Source organism: Cebus imitator, unplaced genomic scaffold (assembly GCF_001604975.1).
Source record: "Cebus imitator isolate Cc_AM_T3 unplaced genomic scaffold, Cebus_imitator-1.0 Scaffold123, whole genome shotgun sequence".
NCBI lineage: Eukaryota > Metazoa > Chordata > Mammalia > Primates > Cebidae > Cebus > Cebus imitator.
In genome coordinates this window covers 1,117,107-1,135,539 of record NW_016107438.1, presented here as the reverse complement: position 1 = coordinate 1,135,539, position 18,433 = coordinate 1,117,107, and the positions used below count along the sequence as shown (strand labels likewise).

The 18,433-nt window shown below is 36.5% G+C and overlaps 1 protein-coding gene across 2 annotated transcripts in view; it reads right to left on the bottom strand.

Moving 5' to 3' along the window:
• FRAS1 (Fraser extracellular matrix complex subunit 1) overlaps positions 1–18,433 on the bottom strand; it is a 460,089-nt gene that overhangs the window by 135,956 nt on the left and 305,700 nt on the right. For both annotated transcript variants that reach the window (XM_017540037.2, XM_037742541.1), the window contains exons 30-31: positions 8,208–8,361; positions 1,253–1,431 (exon numbers count right to left, since the gene is read on the bottom strand). In XM_017540037.2, coding sequence (XP_017395526.1) covers positions 1,253–1,431; positions 8,208–8,361 — 333 coding nt within the window. The remainder of the gene's footprint in view (positions 1–1,252; positions 1,432–8,207; positions 8,362–18,433) is intronic.

Below are 18,433 nucleotides of genomic sequence, written 5' to 3'. Positions count from 1 at the left end.
TTTTTTTGAGATAGAGGCTCGCTCTCTCATCCAGGCTGGAGTGTAGTGGTATGATCATGGCTCAGTGCAGCCTCCACCTCCCAGGCTCAAGTGATACTCCCACCTAGCTGCCATTATGCCGAGCTAATTTTCACTTTTTTTGTAGAGAGAGGGTTTTATCATGTTGCCCAAGCTGGTCTCAAACTCCTGGACTGAAGTAATCTGACTGCCTTGGCCTCCCAAGGTGCTGAGATTACAGGCGTGAGCCACTGCACTCAGCCTACACAGTACAATTCTTGTTCTTTAATCTACTGAAGGTCTCCTTATGGTCTGGTATTTGACCAATTTTTACAAATGGTAATAACAAACCCTTGTATAATGCTAACTATGTGATAGGCAGTATTCAAAGTGCTCTATATGTATTAACTCATTAAATCCTCACAATAATCCTATTTGACAGACAAGGAAAATGAAGCATAGAACTTTTGCCCAAGTAATTTGCCCAAAGTTGTATAGCTAGTAAGTGGCAGAACTGACACCTAAGCCTGTTGAGTTTTGGCTATAGGCCCATGATCTTATCACAAGATAGTAAGTGTTCCAGAACATTCAAAACTAGAATATAAGATGTTTTTCTCCATATAGTATTTTTATATTTTAAAAGAATTTTTTTTTCTGAACACTTTGGCCATTATCTAACCTAAACATCTTGGTTGTGGATAACGCTGCTTATAAAGATATACATATATCTGAACTGACAAATTAAAAAAATATCCTAATGCTATGAATTGCATTTTGTAGGGAATTCCCCTGATATGGTTTGGCTGTGACCCCATCCAGTTCTTGTCTTGAATCATAGCTCCTATAATTCCCACGTGTTGTGGGAGGGACCCAGAAGGAGATAATTGAATCATAGGGGCAGTTTTCCCTACACTGTTCTCATGGTAGTAAATCTCACAACAGCTTTTGGTTTTATAAGGAGTTTCCCTTTTCACTTGGCTCTCATTCTCTCTTCACTGCCTCCACGTAAGACATGCCTTTCACCTCCCACCATGATTGTGAGACTTCCTTCACCACATGGAACTGTGAGTCCATTAAACCTCTTTTTCTTTATAAATTACCCAATCTCGGGTATGTCTTTATCAGCAGCATGAAAAGGGACTAATACATCCCCCAAACGTGATTTCCTGTCAACTGTAGGAAATTACTCAAGTTGATTATTAATAAGAGTGATTGGATTCATCAGATTTCAGAAAAGTCAGGAAGTAGAGGGTACCTGGAAGCGAAAGGAGTCACTCTGGGCTGGGGCTCCTGAGTGCCTGTACCATACAATGCCTTCATTGATGTCCTGCTGAGTGAAGGTGCTGGTGGGGGTAGCTGTCCTCCCATCAGGCAGGTGCTGCCCTTCATCTGCAGGGCTGTCTGCAGGCATATTCACGAGAAGGACCACCTCCCCTAGGAAGGCACAGATCACACCGTTAGTGAGGGTGCTTAGGAAAAGTCAGAGCCCTTACCTCCTTTCCTACTAATCTTTTTTTTTTCTTTTTAACTAAAAATAAATGATGTACTTATTTATTTTTATCTAAGGTGAAGGAAAGGATGTTAACACATAATTCAGTAGACAGTATTGAATTCACCTTTAGACAGAGAATTGTCAAGCTTTCTGCTAAAAGAACTAAAAGTCATTCAAGGGCAATTCATGTATGAAGTTACTGACTTGTATCTACTAAAAATTACATAAGGAGACTAAGATAGTAGTGAATATTATGAACAAATACTCAAATACTGAGAATTGAATGGATTCATTTCTACGCACGACTTTCTATGTAACAGAAAATGTCTTCCAGCCAAGAAGTTTTTGGTGAAAATATCATGGGAAATTAGAAACAATTCAGTGGAAGTTTTTCTTGAGAGAATTCTGTCCAGTGATAGTAATACAGATTCACTATCCCTTATCTGAAATTCTTAGGACCAGAAGTATTTCGGATTTTAGATTTTGGAATATTTGCATATACATAATGAGACATCTTGGAATCAGAACTCAAGTCTAAACATGAAACTCATTTATGTTTTATATGCACCTTGCACACATAGCCTGAAGGTAATTTTATATAATATTTAAAAATAAATTTTGTGCATGCAAAAAGTTTTGACTGTAACCTTTCACATGAAGTCAGGGGTAGAATTTTCCAATTGTGGCATCATGTCAGTATTTATCAGGTTATGGATTTTGGAGCATTTCATATTTCAGACTTTTGGATTAGGGATGCTAAACTTCTAATAGCTAGCAGTGGAAGACATAGGCCAGGTACTACATTATATTCTGTGTGGTGATTCAAACCCAGCTCCATTGCTGCCACCTAAGTGAGCTTCTTTAAGCTCCAAAAGCCTTTGTTCCTCATTCGTAAAAGAAAAATAGTAGTATATACTTTACAGGTGCTTAAAAAGAATGTTGGTCATCCTTCTTGACATAGTTTGGCTGTGGCCCCATGCAAATCTCAACTTGAATTATATCTCCCAGAATTCCCACATGTTGTGGGAAGGACCCAGGGGGAGATAATTGAATCATGGGGGCCGATTTTTCCTGTGCTATTCTTGTGATAATCAATAAGTCTCATGAGATTGGATGGGTTTATCAGGAGTTTCCACTTTTGCCTCTTCCTCATTTTTTCTTGCTGCCACCATGTAAGAAGTGCCTTTCACCTCCTGCCATGATTCTGAGGCCTCCCCAACCATGTGTAACTATAAGTCCAATTAAACCTTTTTTCCCCAGTCTTAGATATGTCTTTCTCAACAGCAATGAAAACAGAATAATACACTTCTCATTAATTTTATTTAATTATTCTGAATGATGCCATTACCATCTTCATTTTATAGATGAAAGTCTTTAGGTTCAGAGTTCGATAACTGTTAGAAGTTACACAAATGTTAAGTTGATGAGCTGGGATTTCAATCTGAAGTGTACATTCCTGGTCATGAAGCTCTCTTACCAATCATCATTATTTTATGAACATGTACCAGTATTTAGACTGCTAAATAAATTATCATCAAATAAATTATCATGTTTTCTACTCCTTCATTCTTTAAACTGTATTAGAACTGAAGCAAGGAAATCTACATATAAACACCACCATCATCAGTAATTTGTTTGTACTGCTTGTTCTTCACCTAAAGGGCCTTCACCTTCACCTACTATCTTCTTAAAGTGAGACTAAAAATACAGAGGTGTTATAGAAACAATTAAAATTTCACAGAAAGACTATGCCTTCAATTGAAGACCATTCAGAAGAATGGATGAACTGCTACAAGCAGAAATTAGATTCTCAAGAAAAAGTATCTTAACAATAAATCTGAAGGAAGCCACTCTAACACTCTGATAGTGGGATGGAGAGGGTGAGGAAGAGGGAGTGAGAACGAGAGAGACAGACAGAGTGTCTATTTTTAAAATAGTCTATAGGAGAATACTCGAATCTTAATACACTAGACACTAGACATATTGGGCAATTGATGACACATTTTGATTACTCTAGAGAAATTTGCTTTCTTACTCAGTGAAGGCATTCATTCTAATATTTATATGTACTAAATTCAAGTTTAAAACAAGCATAATATCCTAGATGGTAATGAAATACCAAAATAAGAGAGAAACATGACTATACTACTTTTTATATATTCATAGGTAGTATCAACTCACTGTAGTTTTCTTTCTTGTATTATAACTTATTTGTACTCAAGTAAAAATAAATTCCATTACCTGTCTCTCCTTGGTTCAACTTCTGTTCCTAAGATGCTGTTAATAAACATAGATTTCTAGTATGTGGACTGTTTATGAATGTGAGTGCAGTTGCAAAATATTCTGAAAGAAAATTTCCACAATGAAAATCTGTAGAGTAGAAAACGTCCAAATGCTGATTTCCTAGCTATTCTGCTTTATGATAGAAAAGCAAAGCAGAATTTTCCTAACAAGACCTAATGAAACAAACCTAATTTTTTATGTGAAAAAACTACTTTTGTGTCCTATAGATTAACAGCAATTATAAGATATTGGCTAATTCCATTAATTTTACATCAATAAATAGTCATTCAGTACCCATTAGGTGCTAATGACTGTGGTAGGCCCTTCAGGAATGGAGGGATTCAAAGATAGGCAAGATGCAGCTCCTACCCCAAAGATTAGCCCTATAAGCAACTGGGAGCCACTGCGAGTTTTCCAGTAGGTGAATGACATGAATTGTTTTAGAACATACAACATGTGGCCAGAATATGGAAAGCCTATAAGAGTTGAAGGTCCTGTTCAAGGAGACGGACTTTATTCTATAAAAGTGATAACAACAGTAGCTAACATTTATGTAGAAGGTTTGACCATTTATAAGACTACTGCCAAATCCAGAGGAAAGACCTGAACTAAGACAACAGAGGTAAGACTGGAACGCAACACAGATGCAAGAGTCACTGAGGAAGTGGTAACAACGGAACTTAACAAATGTTCCTCTGAAGGATGACAGAGGAAGGCATCAACAAGAATCACCTATTGGGTTGGGTGACTGGGTGCCACTACTGGGTATCAATCATACAGAGGGAGGAGGGGGTTGGAGGGAAAATGACAGGTTGAGCACTGGACATGCTGAATATAAGTGCCCTTGTGACAAGCCCATGAGTGGACCAGGAGAAGTATCAGACTACTGTGGGATTCTGTGCAGAGGAGAGCTAACCTTCTTTCTGTAGCACCTCACCTCTGCTTTAATCATAATATGACTACAAAAAGATAACAATTTAAACTTATAAAAATCCAAAGTAAAAAACAGAAAATGATCTCTATTTGGAATTTCCTTTACACTGAAGTCTATATTTTAACCAATAATTTTGAAGGGAAGATTCAGTAGGTATTAAGAATTGGAATATCATTTGAATCTCTATGAATTATTTTGAGATTGAGATCATTCATATTAATGCGTTTTACATTATGATAAATAATTTGGATTTGCCAATGTGTTAGGCTAAATCAGATTATCTTTCAAATGATTCTCAAGTTACTTCATTAAAACCATCTCATTATATGTACTTTCAAATATAAGTAAGTAGCTATGGATACAAATTAATCAAGTTGTCTGAATTTATACAGGTACTCCCCGAGTTTCAGTAATTTGACTTACAATTTTTTTAAGTTACAATGGTGCAAAACCATTGTTTTTCACTTTCAGTACAGTAGTTAATAAGTTACATGAGATATTTAACACTTATTATAAAACATGCTTTATGTTAGATGATTTACCCAACTCTACACTAATGTAAATATTCTGGGCACATATAAGGTAGGCTAGGCTAAGCTATGATGTTCGGTAGGTTAGGTGTACTAAATGTATTTTCAATTCATGATATTTTCAACTTACAATGAGTTAACAGGGTGTAACCCATTGTAAGTTTAGGAGAATCTGTATCTGAAAACAGTGGTGAGTCTGCAAGTGGTTGAACTCAAGTCCTTTATGCACATACTATACAAGCAATTTACATTTGGTCTGTTTCAAGGGGTCAGCTCTTCACAAAATGCCCAAAACCCAACGTGAACTTTCTTAAGTGATGAGGGAGTACAAGGTAAAGACTCCACAAATTTAGATAATTAAGATTGATAGGTGCAAGCAAATTTGTGTTAAGTGGGCTTCTTATCCACCAATTTCACTCTTGAATGGATTCTAGGTAAGTGATTTGATTATTACTGATAGGGGGCTCTGGCTACTTGAAAGATCATGTTCATAGGAAGAAATTAATTAAATGAGTTACAGCAGGAAAGCACCACAATAAAGACTACGTAATATTCATCAAACTGAAATGGCAAACTTTATTCTGCTTAAAAACCATTTAATTCAGCATTGTTTCGTTTAAGACTTAATGGAATATTGGACTGTTTCTAGGAAATTTGGGGGCTTAATTTTTTGTCTTTTACTGACAAAAATATATTTAGAGAATTTAACACATCAAAAGAGTCATAGATTTTTAGAGATGAAAAGGACTTTAAAAATATCTAGCTTAAAATCAGTAGTTGAAAGTACAATGAGAACAGGAAGCTTACTAATTACAAATGGAAAAATACTAACTTTAGAGTGGAAAAATCTAATAGACACCACTTTAACCAAGTGATCAAAGTTAATATCACCTATTTTAAGACATAGTGAGATGATGTACCTCCTGACGATGCATTGAAAAACAGGAAAAAAACACAACCTTAACCCAATCATGAGAAATCATCCTCAGACAAACACAAATTGAGTGACAGTCTACAAATATCTGACCAGTACTCTTCAAAAGAGTCAGTGTCATAAAAGACAAAGACTGAGGAAGTGTGTGTCACAGATTGGAAAAGCCCAAGGAGGCATGACAAATAAGTGCAATTTGAGTTCCTGGATTGGGTCACAGAAAGGGCATTGGTGGGAAAAATGGCAAAATTTGAATAAGGCCTATGGATTAATTAATAGTATCATATCAAGGTTAATTTCTTGGTTTCAATAATTGTTCTATAGTTATAAGATATTAACATTAGGGGAGGATAACTAAAACATATTCAACAGCTTTTATACGATTTTTGCAACTTTTCAGTCTAAATATTTTTTTAATATTTTAATGACTTAGCCTATCTTTTCAAAGAAACCTATGGCACAAGACCATATACCTGCCTTTTTCAAGGTTACATAGCTATAATAAATGACATCTCAACTAGACTGACCATTTTATAATTATAATACCAATTCCCAATTAGATGGCTTTTCAATGTCTTCGTGGACATTGGAATTATTTTTAAATTAAAGTTAATTTTTCCCTCCCTACAGAAAATATATAATTTTAAAAAACCTGGTAGCCCAAAGGAAAAACAGATTTTTCTTCCTCTGCTATTTAACATGCCAAATGAGCTTTTACTTTTAATGAATATAATTTTCATTTTCCAATGATCAGTTTAGTTACTTTTAAAAATCTACATTTAAAAAATTTTTATGACATGTTGTTGTTTCCACACAGCTTAAATTCCTTCTTTTATGTCTTTAAATCATTTTACATATGCTTACTTCATAGTTTTGATAAGACTGTTACTTTATTTGAAATTCTTGGGATTTTAACCTTCTTGTTTATTTTGGTGATGGTACTACATTTTTTCCTCCCATATTCCATAATTTTAAATGCTGAGCTTCAATGGTTTCTTCTGAGAATCCCATGTGGCCTAGCAGAGGGTAGGCCTTCTATAATTTCTACTAGTTTCAATAAAGAACCCAAGATGTATCATATGCCTAAGATTAATTTTCATAAAATACCTGAGCTTCAGGCTTCTTAGACAAGGTATATACTCTAATTTAACCCGAGATTTACAGGAAAAAATAGGCCTATATTTCTGATTTTTCACCAGGCTTTTTTTTCTACTCTGACTCCAAGAAAGAGGCAAATTTCTCTGCCATCTCTCTGTGCTGATGAGCTTCTTGTTTCTACCCTGTCCCTGTAATTGAAGACATGTCTTTCCAGAGTCCTGGTTTTATGCAGCATCTTAATTCCAATGCTCTGTCTCTGCATGGACAGTAAGTTCCATACCCCCAGGTTATTGAAACATGCACAACCCTTTTTGGAGAAGCTATGCTATTAGTTCATGCAATGACTGGCATTCAGTGCCTTCTTTGTTGCTGGCACCCAGAGATTTGTCTCTATCCTTGGGAAGTCAGCTATGAACACCTTATAATTCTTGTTATATTTTATCCAGCATTTCTGGGTGATGATAATAGTAAATTTCTCAGGTTTTCATACTTGGCTATCTTCCTGGAAGTAGAAGTAACACTGGAGAACACTGAAAAATGTTTTCATTATTTTTTTTAAGTCTCATCAAGGAGAAGTCTAATGATAGTCTAAAAGACATATAAGGTGGAGTTTGAGAGCCTGACCTTTGAAATTAAGCTGACATATGTTAGCTAAGTGACTTTCAGCAAGCTACTTTACCCCAGGTTTTTACCTGTAAAATGAAGTTGATTTAAAACTTAAATTTTAGGTGTTATATATAATGTGTTTATAAAATTTATTACACTACCTAGTAACGTGTACAGTGTGATAGCTACCACAATTATTGTTTTTAAAGGAGATTTGTAAGGTATTAGAAAGCTCAGTTCATTGGAATTGCAGCCTTGCCGCTTGACACTCTCCAATAGCAAACCCTAGACTGCTGAATGCAATGATGAAACCATGCCAAAGGAAAAACTAGTTACCAAATTGGGGGTGGTCTCGTGTAATCTCGTAGATGATTTCTTCAGCACTGGCACCAGGAGCCTCAGCCTGTAAGATTCTGTTGGTAATCTGCAGCATGCCCCCTTCTGGAACCCACACCATCGAATTAGCCACAAGCTGAAGACCTCTATCATTCTGAAATAAAAATAAAATGCAGAATTAGGTCCAAGCAAAATAAGAATATATCAGTTCTTAAACACATAAGTTATCCAGTTTGGTTGTTGTTAAAGATCATCTAATAAGAGAGAGACTGATTCACAGCTTTAGAGTCAGTCTATAGACTTTGTATTATATGTAGATATATGCACATTTATCTATATATTTACACATGAATATATCCTGCTTTTTCTTTCAGTTTATCATGAACAACTTATTTAGAAAGACTAAGTCTCTCCATTTCTTTCTTTCATCTGTCCATCTACCTGTCTTTCTATCCTCTCCACCCACCCATATTTAAGAATTATTCATTAAGTACCTATTATATGCCGGCTCCATTGCTGGAGGCCTGGTATATACAAGATGTCTACAGCAAAACCTCAGTGTCAGAACTTATGGTCTAATGGGAGAGACAGACACATAAATAATTAGGATGCTTCACTTGTAATGCTCCATAAGAAGCTTGATTAGGGAGCAGTGGGAGAATAGAGGAAGGAAGCCTCAGGAAGATTTTCCTAAGAAAAATAATTTTATTCTCGAATAACAAAAAAATGGGGTTTCTAAGTAGACACATGGTGAAACACATTCCAGACAGAGGGCCTAGCTTAAGCGAAAGCAAAGATGTGAGACAATGCACTATATATTTCATAAAATGTCCAAGTATCTGGGGCCAGAAGGGCCCAGGGAGCCAGGTAGAGGAGTGGGTAAAAAGTGACACTGTCTAACGGAAGGTTAGTAGAAGATAGAAGCTACGCTAAACATCTCAGTTCATCTCATCAGCACTGGAAAGTCAACACGAGTCTCCAGGGAAGAAAATGGGATAATCAGATCTAGGTTTTAGAAAGCTAGGCTCCAATGGCAGAAGATGGAAGTGACTAGCACTGACATAAATCTAGAGCTGAAGATACCATTTAATGGCTCAGGGGAGAGAAAATCAGAGCCTATGAGAGAGTAATTGCAGTGGCAAATCCAATGGCAATTCATTGTAGACAGAAATAGATTCTAGAAGCATCACAGAAGCAGAACTGACAGGACCTGATGGCCAATAGAAGGTGAAGCAACAACAGTTAGGTGCAGCTGTCTGAAAGAAATAATCTATTTAGCACTTCTGAGAAGGTAATCATTTTAATTGCCAAAGCTAATATCATTAAAAGTGCTGCCATTCCTGCTTTGCAAGGCACACACCCTCTTCCAAAGCCTCATAATTGACATTTTCCACTGAACGAGATGAGGGAGGCTGCCAGTATTCAGTTTTCAGTTTGTTTTCATATTTCAAAAATTAACAAGTCTGATATTTTAAAATAGAATATTTTAGAAGGGATAGTTTTCTAAATTATTATTACTTTCAAATATGCCAATAAACAGAACAGAGCAAACACCACCCCCAGGAGAAGAATATTTTGAATAGAAAACAATGAGTATTTTTTGTTCACTTGGCACTTGAGCATCTGCCCTCTCAGGAGGCAGTGATGGCTACTGTCATCATATATACACCAGGAAGCTGAGTGAAACAGTGCCCATGAGAACAGCTGCAAAGACACTTTCTATCCTAATTGGTGCTTGGGGCAAGATCCCAGAGAATATTCTCCTTTCTCAATTGACATAGTGCATTATTTATAAAACATCAAAAATGTATTAAAAACTTTGTATATAATCCACTAAAATTCTGAGGGAAAACACTCTATTAACTCCAGAAGTCTTATATGCATACCATGAAATACTTGTGTCCAGGTTTCTTAATTGTTATAACTCTTTCTAATAGCAGAAGCCTATTCAATTTTGATTTTGGCTATAGAGACCAGTCATATGCCAACAACCACATTATTAGGCTGAGTAGGCAATGTGGTTTTTCAGATTCTAAGCAAGTAAGCAGTATGACCCAAATGCATGTTCCCCGAAGGCTTTCCCACTATATCTCTATCTTGGCTATATTTATCAACATGATTCTCTATAATTCCTGTGTGAGTGTAACTTTTTAGACAGTACACCTTGTGACTCAGTGTGCAGAGACTAGTAGCAGCTGGAAGCTCATTAAAATGTTCAGTATCTCAGGTCTCATCACAATTGTCTGAATCAGAATCTGCACTTTGTGCAGACACACTAAAGCATAAAAAGTATGGTCCAAGGTAGAGATTGCAATGGTTCTAGAGTGGCTCTCCTGAAAGTTCACAGCTGGGCCTTTTAGAATATTTATGACTATAACAGAATAATACATATGCCTCCATTTCTGAATGATTTTTTTTTACAGTACATAAGGAGAAAGAGATAATACTGTCTAAGAAAAAAAACTATAATTCTTGGAAATCAGCAAGATGGCAGAATAAGAGATTCCAGCTCTAAACCCCCCAGAGTACACTAATTTTCACAACCATCTGCAGATGACAATGCCTTCATAGGAGTCTGGGGTCTAGCTGAAAGTTTCCAGGAGCCCAGTGAAGTAAAAAAAAAAAAAATAGATGGCAATGAAACAAAGAAAAATAGTTTCATTTTAACCTAATACCCTCCTCTAAGTAGGCACAACTCAAGGCTAAGAGAGACCCTTTCAGCCCACAATTTCTCCTACAGAGGAAAGTAAGATTGAAGTGAGTGCCCAGCTTCCCCAGCCTCGTGAGATCCTGCCTAAGAGATCCACTTCTGTCTTACCCCATCCAGAACACTGAGGGGACTAATATGTGTCCTCAGCTGTATGGGGACAGCAAGGAGCTGGGAATAGGGGCAGAGGCTTACAGCAACCACTGTGTAGATTTCAACAAACAGCTGCAGATTCTACCAACTGGTTAATGGGCACCACCAAGAGCCATGCTCACAAACCCTGTAAGATACCCCACCTGCAGATATATAAATGAGCTAACAAGTACCCAAGACTCCATGCACCCCCTCCCATAGCCAGCACCCCATACTCCCGTGAAGGGAGTATATACAGTCTTTTCAGATGGTGCATATGAGCCCATGATTAGACAGCAAACACACACATCAATAGTCGCCTAACTCTGTTAAACTGGGTAGAAGGCATGCAACCTTGACTATTTCAGGAAACTGACATGAGGAAAATAAACGAAGGCTTTCAGCACCCTGCTTGATGGTGCAGGATCAAGAGAAGGCATACAGTCATAAGACTTCCCCTAAAGAGGGAACAAGAGGAGTGAAACAGGCACATCCAGAGAAAAAGTTTGAGAAAAGCTTCAAATCTTTAGTTTGGCTGACTAGCGAAGGTCTTTCTCTCCTGAAGCCAGGTGGTAAAGACTGGAGTAAGTGACCACTTTTTCAAATGCAAACATAGCAATGCAAGCCTTCAAAGAACATATAAAAGAAACTACAAAAACATGATGCCACCAAAGGAACAAAATAAAGCTCCAGTGGGTAACCCCAAAGAAATGAAGGTTTATGAACTACCTGACAAATAATTCAAAATAATAATCTTAAAGAAGCACAGTGGACATCTTAAAGAAGTACAACAATCTTAAATAGATTACTAAACAAAGTCAAGAAAACAACACATAAAACTAAAGGTTTGACAAAAGATAGAAACCGTAAAAAGAACAAATCAAATTCCAGAGCTGAAGAATGTAACGACTGAACTGAAAAATTCAATAGAACACTTCAATAGCAAACACCATCAAAAAGAGGAATGAATACATAAACTCAAAGATCATTAGAAACTATCCAGTCAGAGGAATAATAACAACAAAAATAAAAAAGAATGAACAAAGCTTACAGAACTTATGAGACACCGTCAAATAAACTAACATAACCTATTAAGGAAATTCCAAATTAAGCTGAGAAAGACAAAAGGGCAGAAACTTATTTAAAGATATAATGACAGAAAACTTTCCAAATCTGTAAAGGGAAGGAAGCTTTCAGATCCATGAAGCCCAGAGAACTCCAAATAGATTGAACATAAAGAAGTCATCACCAAGACAAATTATTATCAGCCAAATTCTACCAGAGGTGCAAAGAGGGGCTAGCACCATTCCTTCTGAAACTATTCCAAACATGAGAAAAAGAAAGGCTCCTTCCTAACTCATTTTATGAGGCAAGCATCATCCTGATATCAAAACCTGGCAGAGACACAACAAAAAAAGAAAATTTCAGGCCAATATCCCTGACAAACATCAATGAGAAAATTCTCAATAAAATACTGGCAAACTGAATCTAGCAGCATATCAAAAACTCATCCACAATGATCAAGTTGGCTTCATCCCTAAGATGCAAGCCTGGTTCAAAATACACAAATCAATAAATGTAATCCATCACATAAACAGAACCAATGACAAAAACCACATGATTATCTCAATAGATGTAGAAAAGGCCTTTGATAAAATTTAACACCCCTTCATGCTAAAAACTCTCAAGGAACTAGCTATTGATGGAATGCATCTCAAAATAATAAGAGCTATGACAAACCCACAGCCAATATCATACTGAATGGGCAAAAGCTGGAAGCATTCCCTTTGAAAACCAGCACAAGACAAGGATGCCCTCTCTCACCACTCTTATTCAACACAGTACTGAAAGTTCTGCCCAGGACAATCAGGCAAGAGAAATAAGTAAATGGTATTCAAATAAAAAGAGAGAAAGTCAAATTGTCTCTGTTTGCAGATGACGTGATTGTATATTCAGAAAACCCCATTGTCTCAGCCCAAAATCTCCTTGAGCTGATAAGCAACTTCAGCAAAGTCTCAGGATACAAAATCAATATGCAGAAATCATAAGCATTCCTACTCACCAATAATAGACAGAGAACCAAATCATATGTGAACTTCCATTCACAAGTGCTACAAAGAGAATAAAATACCTAGAAATACAACTAACAAGGGATGTGAAGGACCTCTTCAAGGAGAATTACAAACCACTGCTCAACAAAATAAGAGAGAACACAAATGGAAAAACATTCCATGCTCATGGTTAGGAAAAATCAGTACTGTGAAAATGGCCATACTGCCCAAAGTAATTTACAGATTCAATGCTATGCCCATCAAGCTACCATTGACTTTCTTCACAGAATTACAAAAAAAAAAAAAAAAAACTACTTTAAATTTCATATGGAGCCAAAAAAGAGCCCATATAGCCAAGACAATCCTAAGCAAAAAGAACAAAACTGGAGGTATCACGCTACCTGACCTTAAACTATACTACAAGGCTACAGTAACAAAAACAGCATGGCACTGGTACCAAAACAGATATATAGACCAATGGAACAGAAGAGAGGCCTCAGAAATAATGCCATGTATCTACAACCATCTGATCTTTGACAAACCTCACAAAAACAAGCAAAGGGGAAAGGATTCTTATTTAATCAACAGTGTTGAGAAAACTGGCTAGCCATATGAAGAAAACTGAAACTGGTCCCCTTCCTTACACCTTATACAAAAATTAACTCAAGATGGATTAAAGACTTAAACATAAGATGTGAAACCATAAAAACCCTAGAAGAAAATCTTGGAAATACTATTCAGGACATAGGCATGGGCAAAGACTTCATGACTAAAACATCAAAAGCAATGGCAACAAAAGCCAAAATTGACAAATGGGAACTAATTAAACTAAAGAGCTTCTGCACAGCAAAATTCTCAAAAGTTAATCACAAATAATTTTGAAAGCTGCAAGAGAAAAGTGACTTGTCACATGTAAGGGAATTTTATAAGACTATCAGTAGATTACTCAGCAGAAACCTTGTAGTTTTCTGACAGAATTAGATGATATATTCAAAACACTTAAAGAAAAAACTGCCAATCAAGAATAATTTACCAGGCAAAGCTGTCACTTAGAAAGGAAGGAGAGAGACAGCCTTTCCCAGACAAAGGCTGGGGAAGTTTGTTACCAATAGAGTCCTGTCTTATAAGAAATGCTAAAGAAAATTCTTCAAGTTGAAATGAAAGGACACTAATTAGCAACATGAAAACACATAAAAGTATAAAAGCCACTGGAAAAGCTAAGAATATAATCAAAGGGAGAATAATGCTGTAATGGTGATATGTAAATCAGTTTAACTCTAGTATATAAGTTAGAAGAAAAAAGTATTAAAAGTTAATATAACTACAATTTTTTTTTAGTGGATACATTATATAAAAAGATATAAATTGTGACATCAGTAACATAAAATGGTGAGGGTCAGGGAGAAGTATATAGTTTTGTATGCAATTGGAGGTAAGTTAGTCATCCTAAAATGGACTATTATAAGATATTTTATGTAATCCTCATGGTAATCATGAAGAAAAACCTGCAGTAAATACACAAAAAATAAAGAGAAGTAAATCAAAACAAAACATACCATTACAAAAAAAAAAATCAAATAACAAAGGCAAACAGTAAGAGAGAGAAAGGAAGAGAAGAACTACAAAATACCATTACAAAAAAAAAAATCAAATAACAAAGGCAAACAGTAAGAGAGAGAAAGGAAGAGAAGAACTACAAAACAGTCAGAAAATGACAAAATAGCAATAGATAAGTCCTTACCTATCAACAATTAAATGTAAATGGATTAAATTATCCAATCAAAAAACATAGAGTAGCTGAATGGGCAGAAAGCAAGATCCAACTATAAACTGCCTATAAAGTGATTCACTTTAACTTTAGGGATATACATAGGCTGAAAGTGAAGGTATGGAAAAAAATATACCATGCAAATGAAAACCAAAATAGAACAGAGATACCTATATTTGTATCAGGCAAAATAGCTTTGAAGTAAAAAAACATAGCAAGGGACAAAGAAGGTACATAATGATAAAGAGGTCAAGCCATCTAGCAGGCATAATAATTATAAATATATATGTATATAACATTAGCATACCTAGATATATAAAGCAAATATTAACAGAACAAAATGAAGAAATAAAGAGCAATACAATAACAGTAGGGGTTTTCAATACCCCATTTTCAACAATAGACAGGTCATCCAGATAGAAAATCAATAAAGAAATAGAGGACTTGAATAGCACTATGAAACAAATAGACCTAACAGACATATATAGAATATAACATACAACAGCAGCAGAATTTATATTCTTCTGAAGCACATATGGAACACAGGTCTAACACACGTTAGAACAAACGTTAAGCTACAAAAGATGTCTTAAAAAGTTTAAGAAGACTGAAATCACACCAAGTATCTTATTTGGCAGTCCTAGCCAGGGCAATTAGGCAAGAGAAAGAAACAAAATATATTCAAATTGGAAAAGAAGAAGTTAAATTGTCTATATTTAAAGATATTATGATCCTCTATATATAGAGAAATCTAAAGATTCCACCAAAAGGCTGTTAGGACTAATAAACACATTCAGTAAAATAAAACCAACATGCAAAATTGGCTGTGTTTCCATATACTAGCAATAAATTCTTTGAAAAAGAAATTAAAGAAAATAATCTTATTTATAATTGCATTAAAAGAATAACATAATTTGAAATAAAATTAACAATGAAAGTGAAAGATATGCCACTGAAAACTATAAAATACTGGTGAAAGAAATTGAACAAGACACAGATAAATGCAAAGATATCCTATGTTTATGAATTTAAAGAATTAATTTTATTAAAATGTCCATACAACCCAAAGCAATCCACAGTTTTCATGCCATCCCTGTCAAAATTCCAATGGCATTTTACACAGAAACAGAAAAACAAATCCTAAAATTCATATGGAACCACAAAAGTCCCCAAATTGTCAAAGCAATCTTGAGCAAGAAGAACAAAGCTGGTGGCCTCAGACTTTCTAACTCCAAATTACATTACAATGTTACGGTAATTAAAACATTATGGTACTGGAATAAAACAAATACCTACCAGTGGAACAGAATAAAGGGCCCAGAAATAAATCCACACATTTATGACCAACTAATCTTCAACAAGAGTGCAAAGAGTATAATAAAAGGAAAGGAGAAAAGAATAGCCTCTTCAATAAATAGTGTTGGGATTGGATAGCCTCATGCTAAGAAGTGAAATTACACCATACACAAAAACCAACTCAAAATGGATTATAGGCTTAAACAGAAAACCTGAAACTGTAAAAGATCTAGAAGAAAACATAGGGGAATAGCTCCTTGATATAGGTCTTGGCAACTATTTTTTTGGATATAGCACTAAAAGCATGGGAAATAAAAGCAAAAATAATTGGATTATGTCAAACTAAAAAGCATCTGCACAGCAAGGGAAACAATCAACAAAATGAAAAGGCAACCTACAGAATGGGAGAAAATAAGTATAAAACCAATATCTGCTAAGAGGTTAATATATACCATATATAAGAACCTCCTACAACTCAAAAGCAAAAAAATTCAAATAATTTAAAAATGAGAAAAAAGTTAAATAGGCATTTCTCCAAAGAAGACATATAATGGCTAACAGGTATATGAAAAGCATAAATAATCATGAGGAAAAGGCAAAGTAAAGTCACCTCACATTTGTCAGAATGGCTATTTTTTAAAAAGATAAAGTTAGAGAGGATTTGGAGAAAAGGGAATCCTGGTACACTGGTGGAAGGAAAATAAATTGGTACAGCCACTAGGCAGGCTCCTCAAAAACTTAAAAAACAAACTACCACATGATCTGCAATCACACTTCTGGATATACATCCAAAGGAAATGAAATCAACATGTTGAAGAGATATCTGCACTTCCACATTCATTGTAGTATTATTCACAATAGACAAGATACAGAATCGATCTAAATGTCAGTCAACGGATAAATGGATATATAATGGAATATCATTCAGACTTAAAAATGAGGGGAATCCTGCTATTTGCAACAACATGGAAGAAACTGGTATATATAAAATGTGCTAAGAGAGTAGATCTTATGTTACCACAGAAATAAGCAAATACATAAATAAAATCGGTAAACAAGGCAGGAGAAAACTTTATGAGGTTAGAAATATGTCTAAGACCTAGATAGTGGTGATGGTTGCATGCCTATATACTTATCCTCAAACTGAAGTTGCATACATTAAATATGTAGAGCTTTTTACATGTCAATCATTCCTCAGTAAAATTGTTTTGTGTGTGTGTGTGTGTGTGTGTGTGTGTTAAAGAAGAAGCGGATAGCGATCCAAGATGGCCGTTTAGGAATAGCTCAGAGTTGCTGCTCCCAGTGAAAGCACAGAGGGTGAGTGGATGCCGCATTTTTATTGCTCACGAACCAGGAGATTCCGAGGTGGAGGAGCCCCACGGGTTGCCAGTGTGGCTGTTTGGGCCAGCACAGTTCTTTAGGCCGGTGCAGCTTCTTTGCCTGGTGTGGCTGCTTTGCCCCACACAGCTGTCAGCGCGCCGGACAGCGGTTCTACGTATGAAATACACTGGTCAAGGCGCCCTTTTGGCTGGCAATTGGAGCCCCGGGAAGTCGCCCATTCATCTGATTAAAGAGGGGACTGAACAGGGAGAAAGGCCAGGAGATTCCTGGGCAAAAAAAGTGCCACGAATCTCAGCAGCACTGTTAAAGCTGACGCAGTGAGTTGCCCCACGGGAAATCACACAGATCCCAGCGCCATTTCAACAGGCAAATGGAACACCTGGGATAGAGTTGGCTGTTCAACTAAGAAAGAAAAAAAAAGGCTCTGAGGCAGGGAGCCAGGTGATCAGGCTCAGAGTTCCCACCCCTACAAAAGAACAGCAATCAGAAACTCTCTGGATTGAGAGTTTCACAGCAAGCGCAGCTGAACCTGGGATGGTCCAGCTCTGTGGGGGAGGGGCGTCTGCCATTACCGAGGCATTCCACCACTACGGAGGTAGTCCACCATTGCTGAGGCAGCCTGCCATTGCCAAGGCAACCTGCCATTGCCAAGGCAACCTACCATTACAGAGAGAGTCCGCCAATACAGAGGTGGGCCACCATTGCCGAGGCAGTTCTAACTACACCCATATAAACAAGACTGCAGGGAAGTTCACACAGCAGCTGGGCGGAGCCCACAGCAACTCAGCAAAGCCTCTGCAGGCAGACAGTGACTAGGCTGCCTCGTTGCTGGGCAGGGCAGCCCTGAAAAAAAAAAAAAAGGCAGCAGCACAGTGGAAACTCATAAATAAAGCCCTAACTCCCTGGGACAGAGCACCTGGGAACAAAAAGC